Below are 26,457 nucleotides of genomic sequence, written 5' to 3'. Positions count from 1 at the left end.
TTTAGTTCCGCGTTCAATCCCATGTCCCTATGGGATTAAACACGGAACTAAATTTGTAGGCCTTCTTAGATTCATAACTGTAGCTCAGCTAGTATATGCAAATATTGGTTTATGTATATACATTACTGTGTAAAGGTGTAAATACATTTGAGTAGGGGGAGTCTATGAAGTTAATATATACTACCTAAATGAGGTTTACTTTCAAGCCCCTCTGAAGACTTACTGTGTAAGTGCTACGCTGACCTATAACAATTATTATACACTTAAAAAGCTACAATTTTTTGCGATATCTACCCCCACCAAAGTGTTCTGCCTACCCCAACTAAGCCGGGCATGAGCAAGTCGGAACACTTTTGCACGATTATGAACTGTATAATATTGTTAAGGCAATTCAAATATTTATTTTTTGTCCAGAGGGTCTAACACGTCTAATAGATTTATAGGGTTTATGCATTTTTTATGGCACCTTATACCTTGTGACTGATTGCATTATTTGCAAATTGACTAAAGTGGCTATTTTGCTAATGAAGATTAATTTTCAGGTTTATATAATTTTATCACAATTTTTATCACTATTTGTTGATCACCATCACAGAAATAGGTGTTGTTTATTAAGGGGTTTTACCAACCCTCATGCACTATAATTTGCTTGGATAATTCAAAACCTTTTTTGTTATAGCAACTTTTTACTTTTATTTTTTATATTTTCAGCACAGAGGGTCTAACACATATTATATTTATAACATAAAATTAAGTTTTATATATGAGAAACATTATAAAAGAAGTAGTAGGTAATTCCTTGAAGTTTATTTATACCGTCTAAGGGGTTATAATTTATAAATAACCCAGTCCACTTACACCCGCCAAAGGGTCCATCACAGCACCTTGGTGTAAGATAAATTAATGGGTCTTATTTATTTATTTTTTCTTACTTTATCTTTTTTTACATTCTATTTTTACATTTCATCTCATTACAAATATAAAGCACCTTGATAAGTATAATTTTCTTAGCAAACTAGAGGCCAAACTAGAGGCCAGCCCCATTCCTACTTTCTTTTCTCTTTCCTCGGTCTGTACATGGTCAATTTTGGTCATCAGCGTGGCCTGGCATGTTGTTATTGCCACAATCAGGGTGTCAAAGGCTGCGGAGCTGGCCTGTATAGCTTCATCAGGCGGGGAATCCATCTGGGTCTCCATGTGCTGAGCCGTGTGAGTTTTAGGCCGCAGTGTGGGGCGGGTACTCACATTTGCCGCCCGATCCTCCCGCAGAAGTTCCACTAAGGGATGGCTGTATTTCAGATCTTAAACACCAGGATCTTGGCAGGATGAAGAGCCGGAGACGGGAGCTCAGCTAGCACGCGTCTGCTCCCTTTGCCATCTTGGACACGCCCCTGTCTTTACACTTTTCAACACAAGGAGTGATGCCTGGATCCACGCTGGAGCAGTACATGGTGGATTGATTTTTTTTTTCATTTTGACCACCTATAATCCAGTGGTCCAGTTGTGAGGGTAAGAGACTTGGCTCCCTGTGGTGTTGGTGGAAGATTACTGTTCACCTTTTAATCAAGATCTATTCACCTATTGGGCACCTCTCAGGATTGATGGACATTTTCTTTGTTACCAAGGACATTTAAGTGCTGCATTTCTCTATTTCATACTTGTACATTGTTGCCTACAATTTATGATAGCTGCTGTCCGCCTGTCATTTTTAACCTAAGCACAGTATCATCTATTTTTTTATTAAATAATAATATTTAATTGATGTAATTTACTAAACATGGATATATGTACTATAGGGCAATTTATGTCGCTGGCTTCCAACCCCTTTGTATACGTGTGTTTTGGGGTGATGAATGTAGTTTTCTACAAAGATATTTCTAACATACTGATCACATTTGAGTTTTGCACTTTGCCATTTGGAATAATTCTGTACAGTACTGGCACAGTTTGCATGTATGTTTAAAATACTTGTAAAAAAAGAAAAAGAAGAGAACTGCGCAATCCCTAATATTTCTATTAGGATATAAGCCACTCCACCTTAAAAAAAGTGTTCCTTGTGGTCTATGATTCTAACAAACAAATCTCATGACTAAATGAACCATAAAACATTGCTTATAACTAATGAAATAAACATATATATTACCCCTCATAGGTTGTGAACCAAAAAGAAAGAAATATACAATTCTAAATCAAAATGTGCCAAAAATTCAGAAAAGGGAAACATGTAAAGTAAAATCCAACAGTACTAATAATAAATGTGATAACATAAAGTCCATTCGGAGTCCAACTGAAGAAACACCCCGTGTGAAATCCTAAACCTTTCAGTCAGCGTGAAGTAAAACCAGGTGCACCTCCACCAGAAAAGTAATAATAGCCCCTTACCAGATGCCTCAGTAAGGAGCACTTTATCGCAAAACAGGTCTGAAGATAGGTCAAACTTGAGCCATCCGAGTGGAACACTTTAACGTAAAACAGATTAGGGGATACGCCAGTCATGAACCATCCAGCAGGGGAGAAACGCTGTTTGAAGCAGGACTCAGATGTGTACCATTGTAGAATCAAAGAAGGTCCACCATAGGGAGGAAAGGATACTCCAGATAGTGTAAAATCATTTATTAAAACGCAAATGTAAAAAAAGAGATGCACTTACAAACATGAAAGAACATCGGGCATATCATCAAATTGGGCAAGCTTCGGCCGATCGCGGACTCCAATCGATATCCCTTCTGGTACCAGTTCACATGAGGCAAATAAGCGTGTCACGCCACCCAGCGCGTTTCGTGAAAAATTCACGTCGTCTGGGGTATGGGTGACACGCCATATTGCCTCCATTATATAGTAAATGCTGGTACAAGCCACCTCCTCTGTTGTGTGAGAGCCTATTCCACTTCCGGGGTCATCCCGGAAGTGTGGCATGCGAGTCTTAAATCCCAACTTAAAAACATCAATCCTACCCTTAAACAAGATGGTAAACATCAGGTGAATACACCGGAGAAACAAGCTCCTAAGTGTATTATCCTAATAGTGTAAGGGTAGTGACATTAATAACGGACAGGCCACCTCCTCCCGTGCCCATAGCGGGGGGCCAAGCCTCGCTTTCGCATCCAATGGAGTACGAGGTCAGGGGGCCAGGGCGGCGGAAGTGACGCTCTCGTGTCCAATGGCGTGCAAGATCAGGGTGCCAGGGCGGCGGAAGTGATGCATATCCATGCAATCACCCGCCCCTCTCTGGTCCACCACTGAAAAGCGACGCCCCTTAGAGCGGCGTGACAACACGCCGTACGTAACGAGCGGATGACAACACGCCGTACGCAACGAGTGGATGGACAGCGTACATCACCCCCTAGAAGGAAGTATGTGCGCTCCATCTAGTGCCATGTCTCGTTTTCGTTACAGGGTTGTCGTGGCTACGGACATCCATAACAAATAGGACTTCCTCCAAACCACGAAAGGGGAAGAATAAAATCAAAAATATACCTCAACTAAAATTAAAGGGGAGGAGGGGACTTGTCCAAACACACAATTAAAACAAATTAAAATAGTAAATAACAGTTGATAATCAAAATGGATAAAACATAAAAGGAACTTTGTAACAAATGCCTAACTCGTTATGTGATTAAGCACTTCCTGAAATTATAATAGCAATATTAACTGGATTGCGAAGTTCACCCACAGCTATGAGTGAGGGGGGCATACACAGCTATATTATGCATACCCTAATTCCCGTCAAAAAACCTGGACAATCCAAACTCAAAGTGTTAATAGGAGCTAAAAAGTCTCAGTGCATTATGAGAAAAAAGATATTTCTCTTTTATAATGAAAAGAATCAGAGCTACAAAAAAGACCATCAAACACTACAATAGAGTAGAGAAATCCACAGGTATCCAGACCCCACAATGCCTGATTGGAAAATCATGAACACTTTACGTATGAGCCAAAAACATTGGCAGGAACATCCCATTAAGCATTATTAATAAATGCATTAACGTCTGTGTCTGTGTTCATACCATAAGGGGTGTAAGTTTTTAGTCTATGGATCCACGACATCTCCAACCGTGAGATCTCTCTGACCAAAGCTCCCCCCCTCCAATGGGGTTTGTACTTATCAATCCCCATGTACAGAGTATTAGACGGGTCCCTTCCATGTTTTTCGTCATAATGTCTAGAAAGGGGATGTTTATCGAAACCCCGTTTAATGTTGGCGATATGCTCATTCAATCTGACCTTGAGGGCCCTCTTGGTTCTCCCCACATTCTGAAGCCCACAAGGACATTGGATGAGATAAACCACTGCTTCTGAAGAGCATGTGATGAACGGCTCCACTATATATCTCCTCTGTGTACTAGTGGAGACAAATTCAAGGATTTTAGAATTTTTATTCCTATTGTAGGAGCACACTTGACAATTCCTGCATCTATAAAACCCTTTAAGGTTCTGAAAAAAGCATCTGTCTTTCACAGGGGGGTTCTGCACACTAGGGGCAATCATACTGCCTAATGTAGAGACTCCTTTGAAAATCACTATAGGGACTTCCGGTAGGATGGTTCCTAGAGTTTGGTCGGTGGTCAAAATATGCCAGTGTCTGCGGATAAGCTGTTTAACCTTCTGATGTTGCATCGAGAAGGTGGTAACGAAGGGTAATAAAAACTGATTCGCATCATCCTTACTCTCCCTGTCAGCCAGCAGGCTGGATCTGTCTCTATTTCGTGCTTTTGTATAAGCCTCGGATAACAGATCTGCCGCATACCCTTTTCCAAAAAACGCTGAGATAGTAATTTAGCTTGCTCATCAAACTCAATGGTATCAGAACAGTTTCTCCTTAGGCGTAGATATTGTCCCAAAGGGACCGACCTTAACCAAGAGTCCAGGTGACAGCTGCCCATAGGAATATAGGAATTCCTATCTGTGGATTTGAAGAAGGTGGAGCGAGACTCTGGTCTAACACAGATCCAGATTGATTTTATTTTGGCCCTTTTAGATTTTGCAGCCAAGCACAATTATTTCTGGTTCGATAACCAGTTTTATCGTCAAGACAAAGGGGTTGCCATGGGAGCTAAATATGCCCCTAGCTTGGCTAACCTATTCATGGCCAAATGGGAGGAGGATGTCATCGATTCTCCCAGACGATCGGAGATAGTGGGCACGATACATTGATGACGTCCTCCTCCTCTGGGATGGTGATGAACGGGAGCTCCATGCCTTTATGGAAGGGTTAAATAACAACACGAGAGGCATCAAATTTAGCTATGAAGCCAGCAAGGAAGGGGTGAACTTTTTAGATCTAAACATCAAGGTCAATGGTGATAGTTTTATTACCTCCACCTTCTTCAAATCCACAGATAGGAATTCCTATATTCCTATGGGCAGCTGTCACCTGGACTCTTGGTTAAGGTCGGTCCCTTTGGGACAATATCTACGCCTAAGGAGAAACTGTTCTGATACCATCGAGTTTGATGAGCAAGCTAAATTACTATCTCAGCGTTTTTTGGAAAAAGGGTATGCGGCAGATCTGTTATCCGAGGCTTATACAAAAGCATGAAATAGAGACAGATCCAGCCTGCTGGCTGACAGGGAGAGTAAGGATGATGCGAATCAGTTTTTATTACCCTTCGTTACCACCTTCTCGATGCAACATCAGAAGGTTAAACAGCTTATCCGCAGACACTGGCATATTTTGACCACCGACCAAACTCTAGGAACCATCCTACCGGAAGTCCCTAGAGTGATTTTCAAAGGAGTCTCTACATTAGGCAGTATGATTGCCCCTAGTGTGCAGAACCCCCCTGTGAAAGACAGATGCTTTTTTCAGAACCTTAAAGGGTTTTATAGATGCAGGAATTGTCAAGTGTGCTCCTACAATAGGAATAAAAATTCTAAAATCCTTGAATTTGTCTCCACTAGTACACAGAGGAGATATATAGTGGAGCCGTTCATCACATGCTCTTCAGAAGCAGTGGTTTATCTCATCCAATGTCCTTGTGGGCTTCAGAATGTGGGGAGAACCAAGAGGGCCCTCAAGGTCAGATTGAATGAGCATATCGCCAACATTAAACGGGGTTTCGATAAACATCCCCTTTCTAGACATTATGACGAAAAACATGGAAGGGACCCGTCTAATACTCTGTACATGGGGATTGATAAGTACAAACCCCATTGGAGGGGGGGAGCTTTGGTCAGAGAGATCTCACGGTTGGAGATGTCGTGGATCCATAGACTAAAAACTTACACCCCTTATGGTATGAACACAGACACAGACGTTAATGCATTTATTAATAATGCTTAATGGGATGTTCCTGCCAATGTTTTTGGCTCATACGTAAAGTGTTCATGATTTTCCAATCAGGCATTGTGGGGTCTGGATACCTGTGGATTTCTCTACTCTATTGTAGTGTTTGATGGTCTTTTTTGTAGCTCTGATTCTTTTCATTATAAAAGAGAAATATCTTTTTTCTCATAATGCACTGAGACTTTTTAGCTCCTATTAACACTTTGAGTTTGGATTGTCCAGGTTTTTTGACGGGAATTAGGGTATGCATAATATAGCTGTGTATGCCCCCCTCACTCATAGCTGTGGGTGAACTTCGCAATCCAGTTAATATTGCTATTATAATTTCAGGAAGTGCTTAATCACATAACGAGTTAGGCATTTGTTACAAAGTGCCTTTTATGTTTTATCCATTTTGATTATCAACTGTTATTTACTATTTTAATTTGTTTTAATTGTGTGTTTGGACAAGTCCCCTCCTCCCCTTTAATTTTAGTTGAGGTATATTTTTGATTTTATTCTTCCCCTTTCGTGGTTTGGACGAAGTCCTATTTGTTATGGATGTCCGTAGCCACGACAACCCTGTAACGAAAACGAGACATGGCACTAGATGGAGCGCACATACTTCCTTGTAGGGGGTGACGTACGCTGTCCATCCGCTCGTTGCGTACGGCGTGTTGTCATCCGCTCGTTACGTACGGCGTGTTGTCACGCCGCTCTAAGGGGCGTCGCTTTTCAGTGGTGGACCAGAGAGGGGCGGGTGATTGCATGGATATGCATCACTTCCGCCGCCCTGGCCCCCTGATCTTGCACGCCATTGGACACGAGAGCGTCACTTCCGCCGCCCTGGCCCCCTGACCTCGTACTCCATTGGATGCGAAAGCGAGGCTTGGCCCCCCGCTATGGGCACAGGAGGAGGTGGCCTGTCCGTTATTAATGTCACCACCCTTACACTATTAGGATAATACACTTAGGAGCTTGTTTCTCCGGTGTATTCACCTGATGTTTACCATCTTGTTTAAGGGTAGGATTGATGTTTTTAAGTTGGGATTTAAGACTCGCATGCCACACTTCCGGGATGACCCCGGAAGTGGAATAGGCTCTCACACAACGGAGGAGGTGGCTTGTACCAGCATTTACTATATAATGGAGGCAATATGGCGTGTCACCCATACCCCAGACGACGTGAATTTTTCATGAAACGTGTTGGGTGGCGTGACACGCTTATTTGCCTCATGTGAACTGGTACCAGAAGGGATATCGATTGGAGTCCGCGATCGGCCGACGCTTGCCCAATTTGATGATATGCCCGATGTTCTTTCATGTTTGTAAGTGCATCTCTTTTTTTACATTTGCGTTTTAATAAATGATTTTACACTATCTGGAGTATCCTTTCCTCCCTATGGTGGACCTTCTTTGATTCTACAATGGTACACATCTGAGTCCTGCTTCAAACAGCGTTTCTCCCCTGCTGGATGGTTCATGACTGGCGTATCCCCTAATCTGTTTTACGTTAAAGTGTTCCACTCGGATGGCTCAAGTTTGACCTATCTTCAGACCTGTTTTGCGATAAAGTGCTCCTTACTGAGGCATCTGGTAAGGGGCTATTATTACTTTTCTGGTGGAGGTGCACCTGGTTTTACTTCACGCTGACTGAAAGGTTTAGGATTGAACAGATCCCTTTCACACGGGGTGTTTCTTCAGTTGGACTCCGAATGGACTTTATGTTATCACATTTATTATTAGTACTGTTGGATTTTACTTTACATGTTTCCCTTTTCTGAATTTTTGGCACATTTTGATTTAGAATTGTATATTTCTTTCTTTTTGGTTCACAACCTATGAGGGGTAATATATATGTTTATTTCATTAGTTATAAGCAATGTTTTATGGTTCATTTAGTCATGAGATTTGTTTGTTAGAATCATAGACCACAAGGAACACTTTTTTTAAGGTGGAGTGGCTTATATCCTAATAGAAATATTAGGGATTGCGCAGTTCTCTTCTTTTTCTTTTTTTACACGTATATTACACTTTGGGTATATATTAGAATTGCTGCATCACATAATTTCGTTTATTATACACTGTAGCGCAGATTTTCTCTTCCTTTTTTCTCTATGTTTAAAATACTACATTGCTGTTCATCAGTTTCCCCCCTCTTCTCTCATTGTGATGTGGGTCTTTCGCTTTCTTGCAGTTTATCCACATTAACCAGTTGCTGACCAGGCCATAGCGGAATGACGGCTACAACGCAGTCGGTTAACTCTTGGAGGGAGTACTATGACGTCCTCCGAGAATTGCGCTCCTGCGCACCCCCCTGGGGTGTGCATCCAAGAATGTCCATGACCGTCAGGTCCTCCGGAACGGAACGGGGTAAAGGGCCAATGACAATGGCTCTTTACCACGTGATCGCCTGTCCAGTGACAGAGCGATCAGTTGTAAACAGACCGGAGCATGTCCGGTTCAGATCCCCTCTCCTTGCACTGATCGGTACAGTGTGCGAGGAGAGGACATGATGGGTGGGGATGTCATAAGGGGTGGGGTCACCGGATGGCATTAACCGGTGACCACGCCCCATGCCTATATAAGTCGTTGTGCAGCACGCACATGGTATTACATCAGCGTCGTGTCAACATCGAAAAAGACCAGAGGGAAGAAGACGACGGAGAAGACTGGGCCAACACTAGCAAAAGAGCAGAAGATAGCGGAAGAGCTCAGCAGAAGACACCGGAGAGTTGGAGAAGATCCAGAGACCGGGAGAAGAGGCTGGAGAGAGCAAAGAAGTGGGAAAAGACCACTGGAGCTGCTTAATAAATTACTTTAAAAACCTGCCTAGTGTGTTTTTATTGCCACTTTTTTTACCCCAGGTGAATGGGTTAGGGGTACGATATACCCCATACTCATTCACATAGGGTGGGGGACCGGGATCTGGGGGCCCCCTTATTAAAGGGGGCTCTCAGATTCCAATAAGTCCCTCGCCCACAGACCACAACAACCAATGGCCAGGGTTGTCGGTAAGAGGCCCTTGTCCTCATAAAACATGGGTACAATGTGCTTTGGGGTGGGGGGGCCGCAGGGCTCCCCCCTGCCCCAATGCACCCACCCCCATGGTAAGGGCATGCGGCCAGGTACAGTTCAGGAGGGGGGGTGTTCACTTGTCCCCACTCCCTTTCCTGACCGGCCGGACTGAGTGATCAGTATGGATTTTGGGGGGATCCCCATGCTGCTTTTCCACGTAGGTGGTTCCCCTTAAAATCCATATCAGACCGAAGGGCCTGGTATGCGCCTGGAAGGGGAACCCATGCCGGTTTTTTATTTAAAATTTGCCATGGAGTTTCCCCTCAAGATCATCCGAGCTCAAGTCGCATGCCAAAGTCGATCCAACTTTGATCCAACTTCAATGGTATTCAATGGGCTGAAGTAGGATCAAAGTCGGACCAAAGTAGTGCAGGGAGCATGTTCAAAGTCAAACCGACTTGTGTCGGACCAATTAAGATGGCTCCCATTGATTTTCACACGTCATGCGACATGAGCTCCCAATGTTGGAGTGTTTGTCGTACCAGTGTAAACCCATTCTCAAGAAATGAGATAGGCTGTCAGTTCATCAGCTACGATCAATTTTCAGTGATGGGCATCATAGATGGTAGAATTTTCGCAAATACCAAATAATCTACAATTATTGTGGTTATTTTTACCAAAGATATGTAGTAGTATAAATTGTGGCCAAAATTTAAGAAGAAGAATTACTAATTTGCAAATTTTTTTGGACCGAAACAAAGAAAAATGCATTTTTTTTTACAAAATTTTAGATTTTTTTCATTTATAGCGCAAAAAATAAAAAACTCAGTGGTGATTAAATAACAACAAAAAAAAAGCTCTATTTATGTGAAAAAAAGACAAACATTTCATGTGGGTACAATGTTGCATGACTAATTGTCATTCAAAATATGAGTGCACTAAAAGCTGAAAATTGGTCTGGTTAGGAAAGGGGTTTAAGTGCCCAGTGGGCAAGTGGTTAAAGCACCCTCATTTCACCAATCCCATTGCACTGTGGAGTTTATTCATCTTAGGTGCAACAATATTCTTACAAATAGGGTATAAAAAACCATACCCATAATTAGCTCTTACTTTTTCATTACACAATGTTATGTTTTCTTGTGCATCCCCGTTGCTAATTTCGACATAGATCATGAGCAGTGCAGGAATTAGAGGGTTTAGCATGCATTTGTCTGTATAGCAAATTGTTGATTCTTACTGCTAGTCAATAAGTGGTCTGGGAACACCTGAACAACCTTTTGTGGGTTGTAAGTAACCTTTTCACACACAAACAAAATGCAAATCCTCCCGTTGTACATGTACTGACATCACACTCAGTGATGACATTGCCATGCTGCCTCCTTGATGACATCACTGAAGAGACCGTAGGAATGAATGTATGTAATTGTTTGTCAGTGGGTTATCATGCACCATGCGGTTTGTCACCAAGTGCAGAATTACTCACCTTCACAAATGTTTACATAACTATTTCCTACTGTATCATTATAAGATTTGTATCCATCCATACAAGGACATTGTGAAGGGTCACCACAGTCATCATTTACTGGGCACTTCTTATTACCAGGACACTCTGTTCCACCTACAGAAAGATAGAAAGATACACAGAGATAATATAGAATATTTATCACATCATATTTTATTTGTATCATTGATATAGTCACTTAGCAATGTGTCCAGTGCTGTACATGATATCAGACTGTTAGCACTATAAATTAGGAATTCTTTTCATAAGGCAACTGAATACAGTGTAGCTAAAGTGTAAAATATCATCTTGTGCCAATACTGATTTGAGACTATGAGATGGATTCACCACCATAAGATAAGCAGACTAATAATGTATGGAAGTGGGATAGATGCAGCAGCAGAGACATTATACACTGGCTCCTCTGTGCTTTGTTCTAATATGCAGAGAAAAAACTAAAGTTTTGGACTGTTATGACTGAACTGTTATTGGCAAAGCTCCCTCTGAGACAGGTGGGCAGGATGGGACCTGAGCAGGGGCACACGGGCACCGCCCCCCATCCATGCGTCCGGCCCCCTAATCTAAATGCAGGGCACCGGACGCATGGATTCTAATTGGGGGGGGGGGGAAATCAAGCACATGATTAGAGCCAGAGGCTCTATAGGCTTCAGAAAAAGGGTGGGCTTGGGGCGCAGAGCACTGCACCCTGAGACCACCCAGTTGTGTGACAAAAGCAAATTAATATTCACTTTTGTCACACAGATTCTCCACCTGGCCAACCAGGAAGTGGGACCATTTCCCGATTTGCCAAAAGGAGAAACAAGTCTATTGGGCCACGATGAGGAGATAGGAGGAGGGAGGAGATGTGGGGGCTGCCGGATGCAGGGGATGGAGCCACAAGTGTTGCCCGTGGGAAAGTGCAGGGATCATTGATGACCGACCGGGGGGTTGTGCTGGCGACCCGGCCCTAATGACCCACTGGGGGGTGGTTTGATGTGCAGACCTGACCGATCCACGGTGGGGGGCGTGAGTTGCGGGTGACCCAACGGGATTGTTTTCCACACTCACCCCCCCCCCCCCACTGGACCTGAGCTGCACCTCTCCTACAACCACAAGTATGGCTTTGTCAGCATTTTAAAGCCCCTCAAAGAAGCATAGTAAATAGTAGTAGGACTAAACATAAATCCTAACTTCTGACCAAACTTTTTTTAGTCCTAGCGTGAGGAACCTGTCAGGTTTTATAGGCTGTCAGTGTCCCCTTCAATGAGATTTATCTACAAGACTTTAAATATTGTCTTTGTCTCCTCAGAGGAAGTTTCTCTACCTGTACTGTCTGCTACCCATCATCTGGACAGGAAGTGAGGGGAGATCTCCATTATGGGTACACAGCCAAAAATACAATCCAGACAGAGGTTCTATCCAATCTCTGTGTGCTAGAAAAATGTTTTATTGCTGCATTTTCCCCTGTTGGTGGGACTTCTCCTCATTTCCTGTTCTGTCTGACACACATCAAATTGACGTAATATAAGAGAAATCTCCCAGATGGGGAAACAGACAGCAATAATAAGACAATAAATAGTTCTAACACTTCTCTATGTAAAGACTTATTTGATATTTCCAGTAATTAAAATTTTCTGGGCCTATGGCCAGGGCCAGATTAACATAGGGGCTATTAGAGCTGCAGCTCCAGGCCCCGTACCTTGAGATAGGACCATTTAAAAAAAAAAAAATCACAAAAAAAGAAAACGATTGACCTCGAGGGTCATGGCTTGGTGACCAGGGGTCACATAGAGGCCACATCACCTATGGTCCTGGAGATACAGGGCTCCTTGCACAGCCTGTCAGAAGCTACATACAGAGCGGCCAGTTTAACCACTTGCCGACCGCCGCACGACGATGTACGTCGACAGAATGGCACGGGCAGGCATAAGGGCTTACATGTACGTCCTTGCCTGCCCGCCGGTCGGGGGCCCGATCGGGCCCCCGCCCGGTGCCTGCGGCGGTCGGTATTCGTTCGGGAGCGATCCCGGACGAGGGGACGGCCATTCATTCATGGCCACCCCCTCGCGATCGCTCCCGACGAATGAAAATGTCCCGTGACATCACTTCCTCTCCTGTAATGTAAACACAGGAGAGGAAGTGATGTATTCTCTCCTCCGTGTCGGTATTTTTCGTTCCGGCACCGAGGAGAGAGCATCGGTGAGTTGCACAAGCACTACACTACACAGTAGAACATGCCAGGCACACTCACACCCCCCCTTTACCCCCTGATCACCCCCCAATTACCCCTGCCCCCCCAGTCACAGTGACACCAATTGCTTTTTTTTATTTTTTTTTGCATTGGTGTCATTTGTGACTGTAATAACTGTTAGGGCAGTTAGGGTTAGCCCCCTTTAGTTCTAATGTGCCCCCCTAACCCCCCCAATAAAGGTTTAACCCCGTGATCACCCCCCGTCGCCAGTGTCACTAAGGCTGGGTTCACATTGCAGCGGTTTATGAGAACGAATGTGATTCGCACCGCACTGCAGTGCAAATCACATCCGATCTCTGTGCGATTCGAGTTCAGCCATACAGATAGTATGGCTGAATTCGTGTCGCACCCGCCGCACCCGCCGCAAATTCGCACGGGACCCTTTTTTTTGGCCCGCAGCAGAATCGGATCGCATGGGTGTTCACACCATGCGATCCGAGTTTACAGATCGCACTGCGATATGCGAACTGATCTGGGGGTGTCATTAACATTTCACTGACACTCCCAGCAGTTCGCATAGGGCAGTGTGAACTGCCGCCGGGAGGCATGCGATGTGGGAACCCGCCGCGGATTCATGGCGTTCCCGCATCGCTCCAGTGTGAACCCAGCCTAATAAGTGATCATTTTTCTGATCGCTGTATTAGTGTCACAGGTGACGCTAGTTAGGCAGGTAGGTATTTAGGTTCGCCGCAGCTTTTTATAGCGCCAGGGACCCCCATATACTACCGCATAAAGCCCCCTGATTTCCCCCTAGTTAACCCTTTCACCAGTGATCACCATATAACTGTTACAGGTGACGCTGATTGGTTAGTTATTTTTTTATAGTTTCAGGGCACCCGCCATTTATTACCTAATAAAGGTTTAACCCCCTGATCACCCGGCGGGTGTCATTTGTGACTGTAATAACTGTTAGGGCAGTTAGGGTTAGCCCCCTTTAGTTCTAAGGTACCCCCCTAACCCCCCCAATAAAGGTTTAACCCCGTGATCACCCCCCGTCGCCAGTGTCACTAAGGCTGGGTTCACATTGCAGCGGTTTATGAGAACGGATGTGATTCGCACCGCACTGCAGTGCAAATCACATCCGATCTCTGTGCGATTCGAGTTCAGCCATACAGATAGTATGGCTGAATTAGTGTCGCACCCGCCGCACCCGCCGCAAACTCGCACGGACCCTTTTTTTGGTCTGCAGCAGAATCGGATCGCATGGGTGTTCACACCATGCGATCCGAGTTTGCAGATCGCACTGCGATATGCGAACTGATCTGGGGGTGTCATTAACATTTCACTGACACTCCCAGCAGTTCGCATAGGGCAGTGTGAACTGCCGCCGGGAGGCATGTGATGCGGGAACCCGCCGCGCATTCGTGGCGTTCCCACATCGCTCCAGTGTGAACCCAGCCTAATAAGCGATCGTTTTTCTGATCACTGTATTAGTGTCACAGGTGACGCTAGTTAGGCAGGTAGGTATTTAGGTTCGCCGCAGCTTTTTATAGCGCCAGGGACCCCCATATACTACCACATAAAGCCCCCTGATTGCCCCCTAGTTAACCCTTTCACCAGTGATCACCATATAACTGTTACAGGTGACGCTGGTTGGTTAGTTATTTTTTTTATAGTTTCAGGGCACCCGCCATTTATTACCTAGTCTCACTAGTGTACCCCTAAATTTAGGGGTGTCTACTTTCCAAAATGGGGTCATTTGGGGGGGGTTTGTGCCATCTTGGCATTTTATGGCCTTCAAAACTGTAACGCCCTTAGAAAGCCTGAAGGCGGTGCTTGGGTTTCGGGGCCCCGTACGCGGCTAGGCTCCCAAAAAGTCCCACATATGTGGTATCCCCGTACTCAGGAGAAGCAGCAGAATTTATTTTGGGGTGTCATTTCACATATGCCCATGGCATGCGTGAGCAATATATCATTTAGTGACAACTTTGTGAAAAAAAAAAAAAAGTTTGTAATTTTCCCGCAACTTGTGGCAAAATGTAAAATATTCCATGGACTCAACATGCCTCTCAGCAAATAGCTTGGGGTGTCTACTTTCTAAAATGGGGTCATTTGTGGGGGTTTTGTGCCATCTTGGCATTTTATGGCCTTCAAAACTGTAATAGGTAGTGAGGAGTGAAGTCAAATATTTACGCCCTTAGAAAACCTGAAGGCGGTTCTTGGTTTTCGGGGCCCCGTACGTGGCTAGGCTCCCAAAAAGTCCCACATATGTGGTATCCCCGTACTCAGGAGAAGCAGCAGAATTTATTTTGGGGTGTCATTTCACATATGCCCATAGCATGTGTGAGCAATATATCATTTAGTGACAACTTTGTGAAAAAAAAATAAAAAAAAATTAAAGTTTGTAATTTTCCCGCAACTTGTGGCAAAATATAAAATATTCCATGGACTCAAAATGCCTCTCAGCAAATAGCTTGGGGTGTCTACTTTCTAAAATGGGGTCATTTGTGGGGGTTTTGTGCCATGTTGGCATTTTATGGCCTTCAAAACTGTAATAGGTAGTGAGAAGTGAAATCAAAAATTTACGCCCTTAGAAAGCCTGAAGGCGGTGCTTGGTTTTCGGGGCCCCGTACGCGGCTAGGCTCCCAAAAAGTCCCACATATGTGGTATCCCCGTACTCAAGAGAAGCAGCAGAATTTATTTTGGGGTGTCATTTCACATATGCCCATAGCATGTGTGAGCAATATATCATTTAGTGACAACTTTGTGTAAAAAAAAAAAAATTATTATTTTTTGTCATTATTCAATCGCTTGAGGCAAAAAAATAAAATATTCAATGGGCTCAACATGCCACTTATCAATTTCCTTAGGGTGTCTACTTTCCAAAATGGGGTCATTTGGGGGGGTTTTGTACTGCCCTGCCATTTTAGCACCTCAAGAAATGAGATAGGCAGTCGTAAACTAAAAGCTGCGTAAATTCCAGAAAACGTACCTTAGTTTGTAGATGTGACAACTTTTGCGCAAACCAATAAATATACAATTATTGACTTTTTTTTACCAAAGACATGTGGCTGAATACATTTTGGCCTAAATGTATGACTAAAATTGAGTTTATTGGATTTTTCTAATAACAAAAAGTAGAAAATATCATTTTTTTTCAAAATTTGCGGTCTTTTTACGTTTATATCGCAAAAAATAAAAATCGCAGAGGCAATCAAATACCATCAAAAGAAAGCTCTATTTGTGGGAAGAAAAGGACGCAAATTTTGTTTGGGTACAACATTGCATGACCGCGCAATTACCAGTTAAAGCAGCGCAGTGCCAAATTGTAAAAAGACCTCTGGTCATTTACCAGCAAAATGGTCCGGTCTGAGGTGATTAAATACCACCTGGCACACTCTGTTTGCCACAGACTGAGAGGATGAGCTCATACTACCTCCCCTCACTTCTTGTCAGAGGCACTGAGCTCAATGGACAGCTTGGAGCCTGCAGAGTTTCACAGGCAGCACCGCCTGTCAAACAGCATAGTCCAACAATGTAAAACTGCCCTTCAGCAATATATAAAAAAAAGGAGGCGGCAGTAGCACCTCATAAACACCTGTCAGCTGCTGCTATACCACTCATTGATAAGCAATACACCACAGATCACTTTTCAGAGGGCAGTAAACATTACTGAAAATGTGAAAGAAACTTGAAACACTTCATCCATTTCACACTCCCCACCAACCAGGTCACTCCCCAGCCACTTTCCATGCTAGCCACCTCTCTTCAACTTATGTCACAGGAGACCCTTTCCCAACCTGCAGATGACAGACCCTACTACAAAATATATCACTCCCAGTTACTCCCCCCACCCACTGACCCCACACACCTACTCACCTGCTGGCCTGTGGATGGGGGAATCACTCCTGCAGTGTTATTGTGTTCTGCCAGTGGGGAGCCTTCCCAACCCACAGAATACAATGATCAGTGTTGCTAACTATAGCTGGCAGCATTGACTGTTTTCGGAAAAACCTGACAGGCTGGTTGTACTCAAGTTGATTAATATATTGACTTGTGCACAACAAGCTAGCCCATACATAGATCAACTATGGCTGGTCTCTGCTAAATTGGCTTAATTTAAATCCATATATGGCCCGCTTAACCACTACGCAGTCCCTAAATATCCTTCCACAAACCTTTAGATTTTTCCTTCCCAGAATCCTACATCCTCCTCACCTGTACATAGTGCCCGCTGTCAAACCCTCCACACTCTTCTCATGTACATAGTGCCCATTGTCATACCCTCCACACTCTTCTCCTGTACATAGTGCCCACTGACATACCCTCCACACTCCTCTCCTGTACATATTGTTCACTATCATAACTTCCACACTCCTCTCCTATACATAGTGCCCACTGTCATACCCTCCACACTTCTCCTCCTATACATAGTGCCCACTGTCATACCCTCCACACTCCTCTCCTGTACATACTGCTCAATGTCATACCCTCCACATTCCTCTCCTGTACATACTGCTCACTGTCATACCCTCCACACTCCTCTCCTGTACATACTGCCCACTGTCATACACTCCTCTCCTGTACATACTGCCCACTGTCATACCCTCCACACTCCTCTCCTGTACATACTGTCCACTGTCATACCCTCCACACTCCTCTTCTGTACATACTGCCCACTGTCATACCAGCCACACTCCTCTCCTGTGCATACTGCTCACTGTGATACCACCCACACTCCTCTCCTGTACATACTGCCAAGTGTCATACCCTCCACACTCCTCTCCTGTACATACTGCCCATTGTCATACCCTCCACACTCCTCTCCTGTACATACTGTCCACTGTCATACCCTCCACACTCCTCTCCTGTACATACTCAATGGCACATCTATCAGTCCGTCCCCACATGCCAGGGTGCTAGGGGTAACCTTAGACTCCAAACTGTCTTTTCAGGCCCACATACAAGCCCTGTCCAAATCATGCCGCCTTAGCCTCCGCAACATTTCCAGAATACGCCCCTTTTTAACTAATGACACCACCAAGCTTCTAATTCACTCCCCGGTCATCTCTCGCCTCAACTACCGCAACTCCCTCCTCATTGGATTACCTTACATAGACTATCCCCCCTTCAGTCCATAATGAATGCCGCTGCCAGACTCATCCACCTTACCAGCCATTCAGTGTCCTCCACCCCTCTCTGCCAATTCCTCCAATGGCTTCCACTCAACCAACGAATAAAATTCAAAGTACTAACAATAATTTACAAAGCCATCCATGACTGCCCCTAGTTACATCACTAACCTAGTCCCAAAATACCAACCAAGCCGCTCTCTTCGGTCATCCCAAGACCTCATGCTCTCTAGCTCCCTTGTCACCTCCTCCCATGCTCGCCTCCAGGATTTCTCCAGAGCTTCTCCCATCCTTTGGAACTCCCTACCACAATCTGTCCAACTATCCCCTAATCTATCCGTCTTTAGACGATCCCTGAAAACCCTTCTCTTCAAAGAAGCCTATCCTGTTTCTAACTAACACTGTTTTACTTCCTCCATCAGCTCATCCCCCCACAGGTATTACCTTTTGCATCAATTGACCCTTCCTTTTTAGATTGTAAGCGCTAACGAGCAGGGCCCTCTGATTCCTCTTGTACCAAATTGTAATGTAACTGTAATGTCTGCCCTCATGTTGTAAAGTGCTGCGCAAACTGTTGGTGCTATATAAAACCTGTATAATAATAATAATAATAATACTATCCACTCTCATACCCTCCACACTCCTCTCCTGTACATACTGCCCACTGTCATACATGCCTCTCCTGTACATACTGTCCACTGTCATACCCTCCACACTCCTCTCCTTTACATATTGTTCACTGTCATAACCTCCGCACTCCTCTCCTATACATAGTGCCCACTGTCATACCCTTGTGAAGATATGAAGATATATGCAGTACATATCTGTATACTACTCAGAGTTCCCCTTCAATATAAGAATGTATTTCTTTCTAAAATGTTTCTTAATTCTTTCGGTATTTCTCAATTTTGCAACACATATGGTGTTTTGTGTATCTTGCTCTCTGGTTGACATGAGATGTCCTGCCAGTAAGATGATAAAGGATATTATTCCCAGAAATTATGTTGAAATGTTTTTATGGAAAGTCTCTGTTTATAATATAACTTTTCCCCTTCTTAATTAATCTCTGTCCTGTCAAACTGACCTTTATATTGTTATTGTGTTTGGGCCAGTATGACCAGATGAAATATGAAATAGATTATCCTGGAATGTATTGCGTATTTTGTAACTTGGGCTTGTGTCATGTTATCATTTTCTTATAAAAAGCTGTAACAAATTGTATTCATTATCACAACCCCTTGGAAGGTGTGATCCTGTTCACAGTGCGTATTCTAAAGTAAATATACATTAAGACGAATGCTACCTCGTAGATGTCCTTTATTTCAAGGCTCAGAATAACATTGGTGACCCCTCGAACAGTCTTCTTATCTGCACCCCCACCGTCGGCTCTCAACCCGTAACAGGAGGGACAGCAAAGAGGCCTCAGGTGAGAAAACTTGTATTTCTCATATTATAAAGTACTGTCTTTCTGTGCGGTTTTGAGGAGCCGGGTGGGGTTTGTGGAATACAGAAGGTAACACGTTCCTTTTTGATTTTATTGCATTCTGTCTATGTATGATTACTGAGAATATTAAATGGTACCAGTTAAAACTTAAGCATGCAAAAGTACTTACTTGCCCTTCTTCTTACTCTCAGAAATGACAATGAATATAGTCATGTTATTAAGGGATGTGTAAAATGCAGGTACCACAATTTCTATGAGCGAATAGAAGGTGGTGAATGTTGAATTTTTTGTGTGATTTTTTGAGAAACGTTTGTGGTCCTAAGGCGGATAGGTTTGCCTTCAGAGGATAGCCACAAATGGGTGAATGACCTGCTGTATGTTCTCTGGAATAGGGAGTCAAGATAAGGACTAGCCTATTACCACTCAGAAAGGAGACGTCCTTCTGAGAGTAGAACGAAGTGAGATATCTCAATATATGTACTGGGCTGCTGGTACACAGCCGTGAGAAGTAAACAGTAAAGCCCCATACACACGAGAGGACTTATGTCCGACAGACTTCCGAAGGAGTTCTGCCGGAGTTCTGCCAGAGTTCCGACAGAGTTCTGACGGACTTTTCGACTGAGCGGACTTGGCCACACACAATCACACCAAACTCCGACGGATTCGAACGTGATGACGTACGACTGGACTCGAATAAGGAAGTTCATAGCCAGTAGCCAATAGCTGCCCTAGCATCGGTTTTAGTCCGTCGGAATAGCATACACACGAGCAAATTTTTCGGTAGGAACTGGGTCCGGCGGAGTTCCGTCGGAAAAATTTGAAGCATGTTCCATTTTCTAAAATCTGTCAGACTTTTGCGAATCAAAAGTCCGTTGCAGCCCACACACGATCGAATAGTCTGACGGAATCATTCCGTCGGACTTTGGATGTTGAAAAGTCCGCTCGTGTGTACGGGGCTTAAGAGCTCTCAGTCCCGGAGCTCTAAACTATTGTCATTTCTGAAAAGAGTAACAGGGGAAATATAAAGAAAATGGGAAATTTACTTGAAAAAATATTTTACCTGTAATGAATACTTTTGGGTTGACAAAAGAGAGTGCAAAGAAATTATTAAAAATAGCAAAGAAAACAGGATTAAGCGTAGCAAAATTGCATCCAAGCGCTCCTATCATCAAAATGATGGTAAGTGGAGAGCCGGATGCTTTAAAACATCATGTAAAATGGTGTAAGATTACAAAAAGGGAATACAAAGAGGACCCGTCCAAATGGTGGCCCCCAGAGGGGTCACTTGACACCCCAACAATTGATGCATTATTTAATCTACTCTTTAAAATTTCTGATTGCGGGGGGATTGAATGTTTAGCTGCCTGGGAAGAAGCGTCCCGAAAGGATGTAAAACCACCCCCCTATAAAATGTGTACTGAAAAAGCTGCTCTACATCTGGAAGATGAAGAGGAGCTTCCCAATGCTTGGGCATCCCCATATGAATTTGCAAGAAGGGATTTAGCAGTAGCATCTAGAGCAGCGTCTGCCCCTATAGATGAAGTTGATCCTATGGGGGAAAGGGAAGAAGACACGGGAGAACAGAGTGCTCCCCACATGCCTTTCCAGGCTACCCCTCAACAGCAACAAGCTGTTTCCAGCTTCTCACAGGAGGGAAGGAACCGAATGTTAGAAGGAGCCCAAGGGACTTCTCAGCGGAGGAGTAGTTTGGGATCTTTATTGGATAACAAGGGGGTGGTAACATTTGACAAAGATGGACAAGCTTGGCAGTTCACTCCATCAAGACCAAATGCTTTAGCAAAATTCACAAAGGTAGACCGATTACACACCCCCATAAAGCAGGCAAGCCAGACTTATACCCCAGTGGTTACGAGGCAAAAAGCAGCAAAGCAGAAAACTTTAGGGATACTACACACTCCAGACAGGGAAAGAGAAACAAGAGAACTGATCAGGTCCCTATTAAAGGAGAAGCCGGTAGAGCAGATGCCTCTGAGGGAAGTGGCCCTGCCAGGAGGGCTGGTGGGAGATCAATATGTAGCAAATATGGCAAAAGTTTATATCCCATGGAAACCAACAAAATTAGGGTGATTGTGGCAGAACTGCCCAACATGGAGAAGTGCTCTATGAAATGGTATAGAAAGATGATGTGGATTGAGAGAACTCAACAAGCCACATATACATATATGTGGATCTTGATTGACTGTGTGGTGCCTGAAAAGTATGTGGATGTATGGAACGTATTTGCAAAGAATAAGGGTGCTTGTGAACAATAAAATGTTAGAGAGAAGTAAGTGATGAGTTAGCAAATGGGTTGATCTCTCCCTATCGGTGTGCACAGGGACAGATAGCAAATTGCAGATGTGCTTATGATTTTCTGAAAGGGAGGGATCAACAGGCTCCTTGTCAGTGAGGGAACAGTGTGGGCAGACGCCTGCTGCTACCAGTTTCTGACTCGGCAATAAGAATTTAAGGAGAACTAAAAGAAAGTGTAAAGACATGGTCTGGTTAACAGTTTCATGGGAGGATTGTTATAGGAAGTTAAAGAATGGAGAAAGAAGCCAGCACTAGAATTAATGAATATTGGATCTTAAAGAATCTAAGAGATTAATAAGGATAGCGATAAAAATAGTGAATGTATAACAAGTTCCCAAAATAGTAAATGTATAACAAGTTCCCATACCTAAGAAAACAACACTGCATATGGGAAGTATTGAAGTGCAGGTTGTAGCTCTTCAAATTAAACAGGAAAGACAAAAAATACTTTGTTAAATATATGTGATGCCAATTTTCCCACTTCGAATCAGCAGGTATTTTTTTGGTTAAGGTAAGTAATGATGTAATTACTGCCAAAGTCACTGAACCTTTATAGGTAAGAGTTGGTGTATCGCCATACTCCCCTAGCAGTCTGCTAGACAGAGAAAATATAAGAGTAACTATAGTTTTAATGCCTGAAGGGATGGGAGTAAAACATATTTGAAGCAAAGGGAGATGTTAAATTTGCTCCTTATGCCAGAACTTTATTAACCCTAAACAGGAGGGATTACAAGAAGCACACAAGGGGCTTATGGATCCAGCAGTCTGGATTACTGGAAATTCTCACCAGACTATCTGAAAGTGGCCACGGTGAAAAGTCATGGGGAAAAGAATTTTTCAGTATCTTGAGTAGAGAAGTCACCGGAGGAAGCTGCCCGGTGATTAAGAATAGATAATAAATAAATAAATAAATAAATAAATACAAATTTTACTGGATGAAGGAGACCCAATCCTCCACTAGTATAGGTCTTTTACAAGTATAATTAAAAGGGACATACAAAGGGTAGTTATAAGTTTATCAAGGACAAATTAACCCCAGCAGTGAAGAAAGAAATTAAAGAAGCTTTACTGACAACTCCAAATCTTGGGCTACCTGACTATAGTAAACCTTACTACCTATTTTGTGTAACAAGCCAATGAATATGCTAAAGGAGCAATCTACGAATAGCCATCCGGTGCCATGCCTATGTTGTTTCTGACTGATTTACCTGTTGATTTACACATTTTGTCTGCCTTACAGGAAAACTCGCCTCACAGACCATCCTGGTGCTCCAAAGGGGCTGTTTGTGATGAGGATGGCCTGTGGACTATGAAGGGAAAAATGGTTGCTCCTCCAACTCTGCTTCCTTATTTGTTTGCTTTGAGCCATGGGCTTTGCCATGTCTCAACAGGAGAGATGTGTTGGGTGGTGAAAAAACACTGGTGGGCTCCAGGCTTTTATACATATGCTGCTAAATAGATTAATGAATGTGCAATATGTCAAATGCATAACATTAGAAAACCAGTGCTCACCCATATGAAGCATATTCCACATACTGAGGAGCCGTTTCAAATTATGCAGATTGACTTCTCAGATATGCCCCCTTGTGGTGGGCTCAAGTATCTTTTAGTTTGCATGTGCCAGGAGTGATGCCCGAACAGTAGTAAAATGTCTCATTAGAGAGTTAATCCCAAGATTTGGTATAGGGGCTGTTTTCTCCTCAGATAGAGGTACACACTTTGATAACAAGTTAATGGCAGAAGTGGTGAATATTCTGGGGATAAGACAGCAGCTGCACACCCCATATAGGCCACAAGCTAGCGGGATGGTGGAGTGCAGCAATCAAACTTTAAAGGGGTATCTGGCCAAGATAACTGCTAATGGGAAAAGCACATGTGCAGAAGCACTGCCAATAGCCTTAGCTACCATTAGGACCACCCCTATGGAGAAGCATGGATTATCACCCTTTGAGATACTATTTGGGCGACCGCCTAAGAGACTTCCTGCAACCCTTGTACCACCAGAGACAGTGACTTTGCTAAAAGGTCAAGATGCCATGATAGATTATGTACGCAAATTGGCAAATGTATTTTCTGATACTTTTTCCAGAGCCAAAGCAGGACAACCAGTGGATACAAGTGAAGGAACACATGGACTAAAGTCAGGAGATTGGGTGTACATCAAGAATCAAATACCCGGGACCACTTTGTCTCCTAAGTGGAAAGCACCATTTCAGATCATTCTTGTATCTCCCACTGCTGTAAAGCTGAAAGACTACAAGTATTGGGTGCATGGTTCACACTGTAAAATAACTGTAGCTCCAAAAGAACACATAGGTCGTTCTGCTGCTGGCAGGTATTGTTCTGTGCCCTTACTTTCCAGGTCATCTCCACCACTTACTCGTGCCTAAGCAAGAAGACTGCAGAATTAATCTCCTGGGGCCTAAACCTGATGTGAAGCTCTGGAGTGTTATCCTCTGCGGTGGATCGGTGGTATGGATTACGGTCATGGCATTTGAATGGACATACCATAAGGAAAAGGGTAAGATACATGATACTTACCTTTTGAATGCTACTGTATTGAATGAAAAACTACAGTTTGAAACAAGTTTAACTCCTGATCAATGGCTATGCACCTGCAAGCAGCAAAGAAGTTGAACATTACTAACTGTTGGATATGCACGCATACACCTATCTCTTATAAGACTATACCATTGCTAGGCGTACCCAGCACATTGGCTGAAATAGAGAACAGTGCACATTTTGGAGATGTAAGCAAGACAATGATTGACAGAGTTGTCTCACTCCTATTGTTCACCAATGCTCCAATGAAAATCCCCTCGGTCTGTATAAACTTCACTCGAGAATATTAATCTGAGCTGCTTACTCAGGGTTTCCAAAGTACTACCAGACCAATTGGGAACTCCAACTGTATGAACAATGCTGAGATCAGATATTGGTTTGATGGTAAGGATACAGCATGGAGCACGGATCGGTATCATGAACTACATGACTACACGCATCGTCAGCATTCTAGACAGAACAATATGAAATTATTAATGTGTTTGCAGGGGTATAATTTCAGGAAGGCTTGTGCAGCTCCCCCAGGTTATTATTTTATATGTGGGAAGAAAGCATATACGTGGATCCCTTTAAATTCTATGGGGGTTTGTTATTTTGGTAGAGTAATACCTGCCACTTGGTATATGAGTGACAATGAGTTTAAGGAGTCCCAAATCCGTAAAATCCCCATACATCTTCTTAAAAGAGACTTAGCTTCTCAGTCAGAACCTGGGGGGGAGGAAGAGGGTCATGATGAGGTTAAAGATCCTGATATGAACAAGGAGGATGAGACTAATATTGAGATACCGTCACTTATCGCTGAGGAAAATACTAATGATACTGATACTAGTGATATTAACACTAATGTAGAGTCGCATGACAAGGAAATAAAGCCAATATTCTCCATACCATGGGTAAATAGATGTTGTATTAAAAAGGAATTCAGTTTTATCATTGATTTAGCTGATTTAATTGATAATATTACAGCATTGTATGATAGGAACTTTGTGGCTCTTGCCACAGAACTAAAAATGGTTAAAAAGGAGATTTTGCAGCACCGGCCGGTGCTGGATTATCTTACAGCAAGCCAGGGAGGAATATGCGCCATAGTAGGAACAGGCTGTTGTAACTACATTGGAAATGATATTAAAGCAGAAGATCATTCTGCTGTCAATATCAATATCAATCCTGTCAACTGGTTTTCAAGCATTGGAGGCTGGTTTGCTGGTATATTACATGGTATCCTTTATATTGTTGGTATCATAGTACTTATAATCCTTATAATCAAATGTGCACCTATGTTATGCAAATGTTGTTTGAAAATAACTACAACTTCTTGTAGTGCTATTTGGAAAGCTTGTACTAATACTGGTTCTTTTGAGCCCCAAAGGTCAAGAGTCAGGACTGCTCATGAAATGGTAGCCCGTATACCCGGAGGCCAACCCAGAGACATAGAGGAGGTCTAAAGAAGAATACCCAAAGAATCATAAACATAGGAGGGGCTGTGAAGATATGAAGATATATGCAGTACATATCTGTATACTACTCAAAGTTCCCCTTCAATATAAGAATGTATTTCTTTCTAAAATGTTTCTTAATTCTTTCGGTATTTCTCAATCTTGCAACACATATGGTGTTTTGTGTATCTTGCTCTCTGGTTGACATGAGATGTCCTGCCAGTAAGATGATAAAGGATATTATTCCCAGAAATTATGTTGAAATGTTTTTATGGAAAGTCTCTGTTTATAATATAACTTTTCCCCTTCTTAATTAATCTCTGTCCTGTCAAACTGACCTTTATATTGTTATTGTGTTTGGGCCAGTATGACCAGATGAAATATGAAATAGATTATCCTGGAATGTATTGCGTATTTTGTAACTTGGGCTTGTGCCCGCCATACACTGTCATGTTATCATTTTCTTATAAAAAGCTGTAACAAATTGTATTCATTATCACAACCCTTTGGAAGGTGTGATCCTGTGCACAGTGCGTATTCTGAAGTAAATATATATTAAGACGAATGCTACCTCGTAGATGTCCTTTATTTCAAG

General features: G+C 43.2%; 1 protein-coding gene across 1 annotated transcript in view; it reads right to left on the bottom strand.

The window, feature by feature from the left end:
• The window catches only part of LOC143962274 (adhesion G protein-coupled receptor E3-like), a 315,163-nt gene that overhangs the window by 269,973 nt on the left and 18,733 nt on the right, over positions 1-26,457 (bottom strand). The window contains exon 3 of the mRNA XM_077471584.1: positions 10,767-10,901. Within this exon, the coding sequence (XP_077327710.1) occupies positions 10,767-10,901 (135 nt within the window). The remainder of the gene's footprint in view (positions 1-10,766; positions 10,902-26,457) is intronic.

This window comes from Lithobates pipiens, unplaced genomic scaffold (genome assembly GCF_037356315.1).
Source record: "Lithobates pipiens isolate NorthernLeopardFrog02 unplaced genomic scaffold, aLitPip1_a1.2 Scaffold_8, whole genome shotgun sequence".
NCBI lineage: Eukaryota > Metazoa > Chordata > Amphibia > Anura > Ranidae > Lithobates > Lithobates pipiens.
The sequence above is the reverse complement of the archived record's forward strand: the minus strand, read 5'-3'. Positions and strand labels throughout refer to the sequence as shown.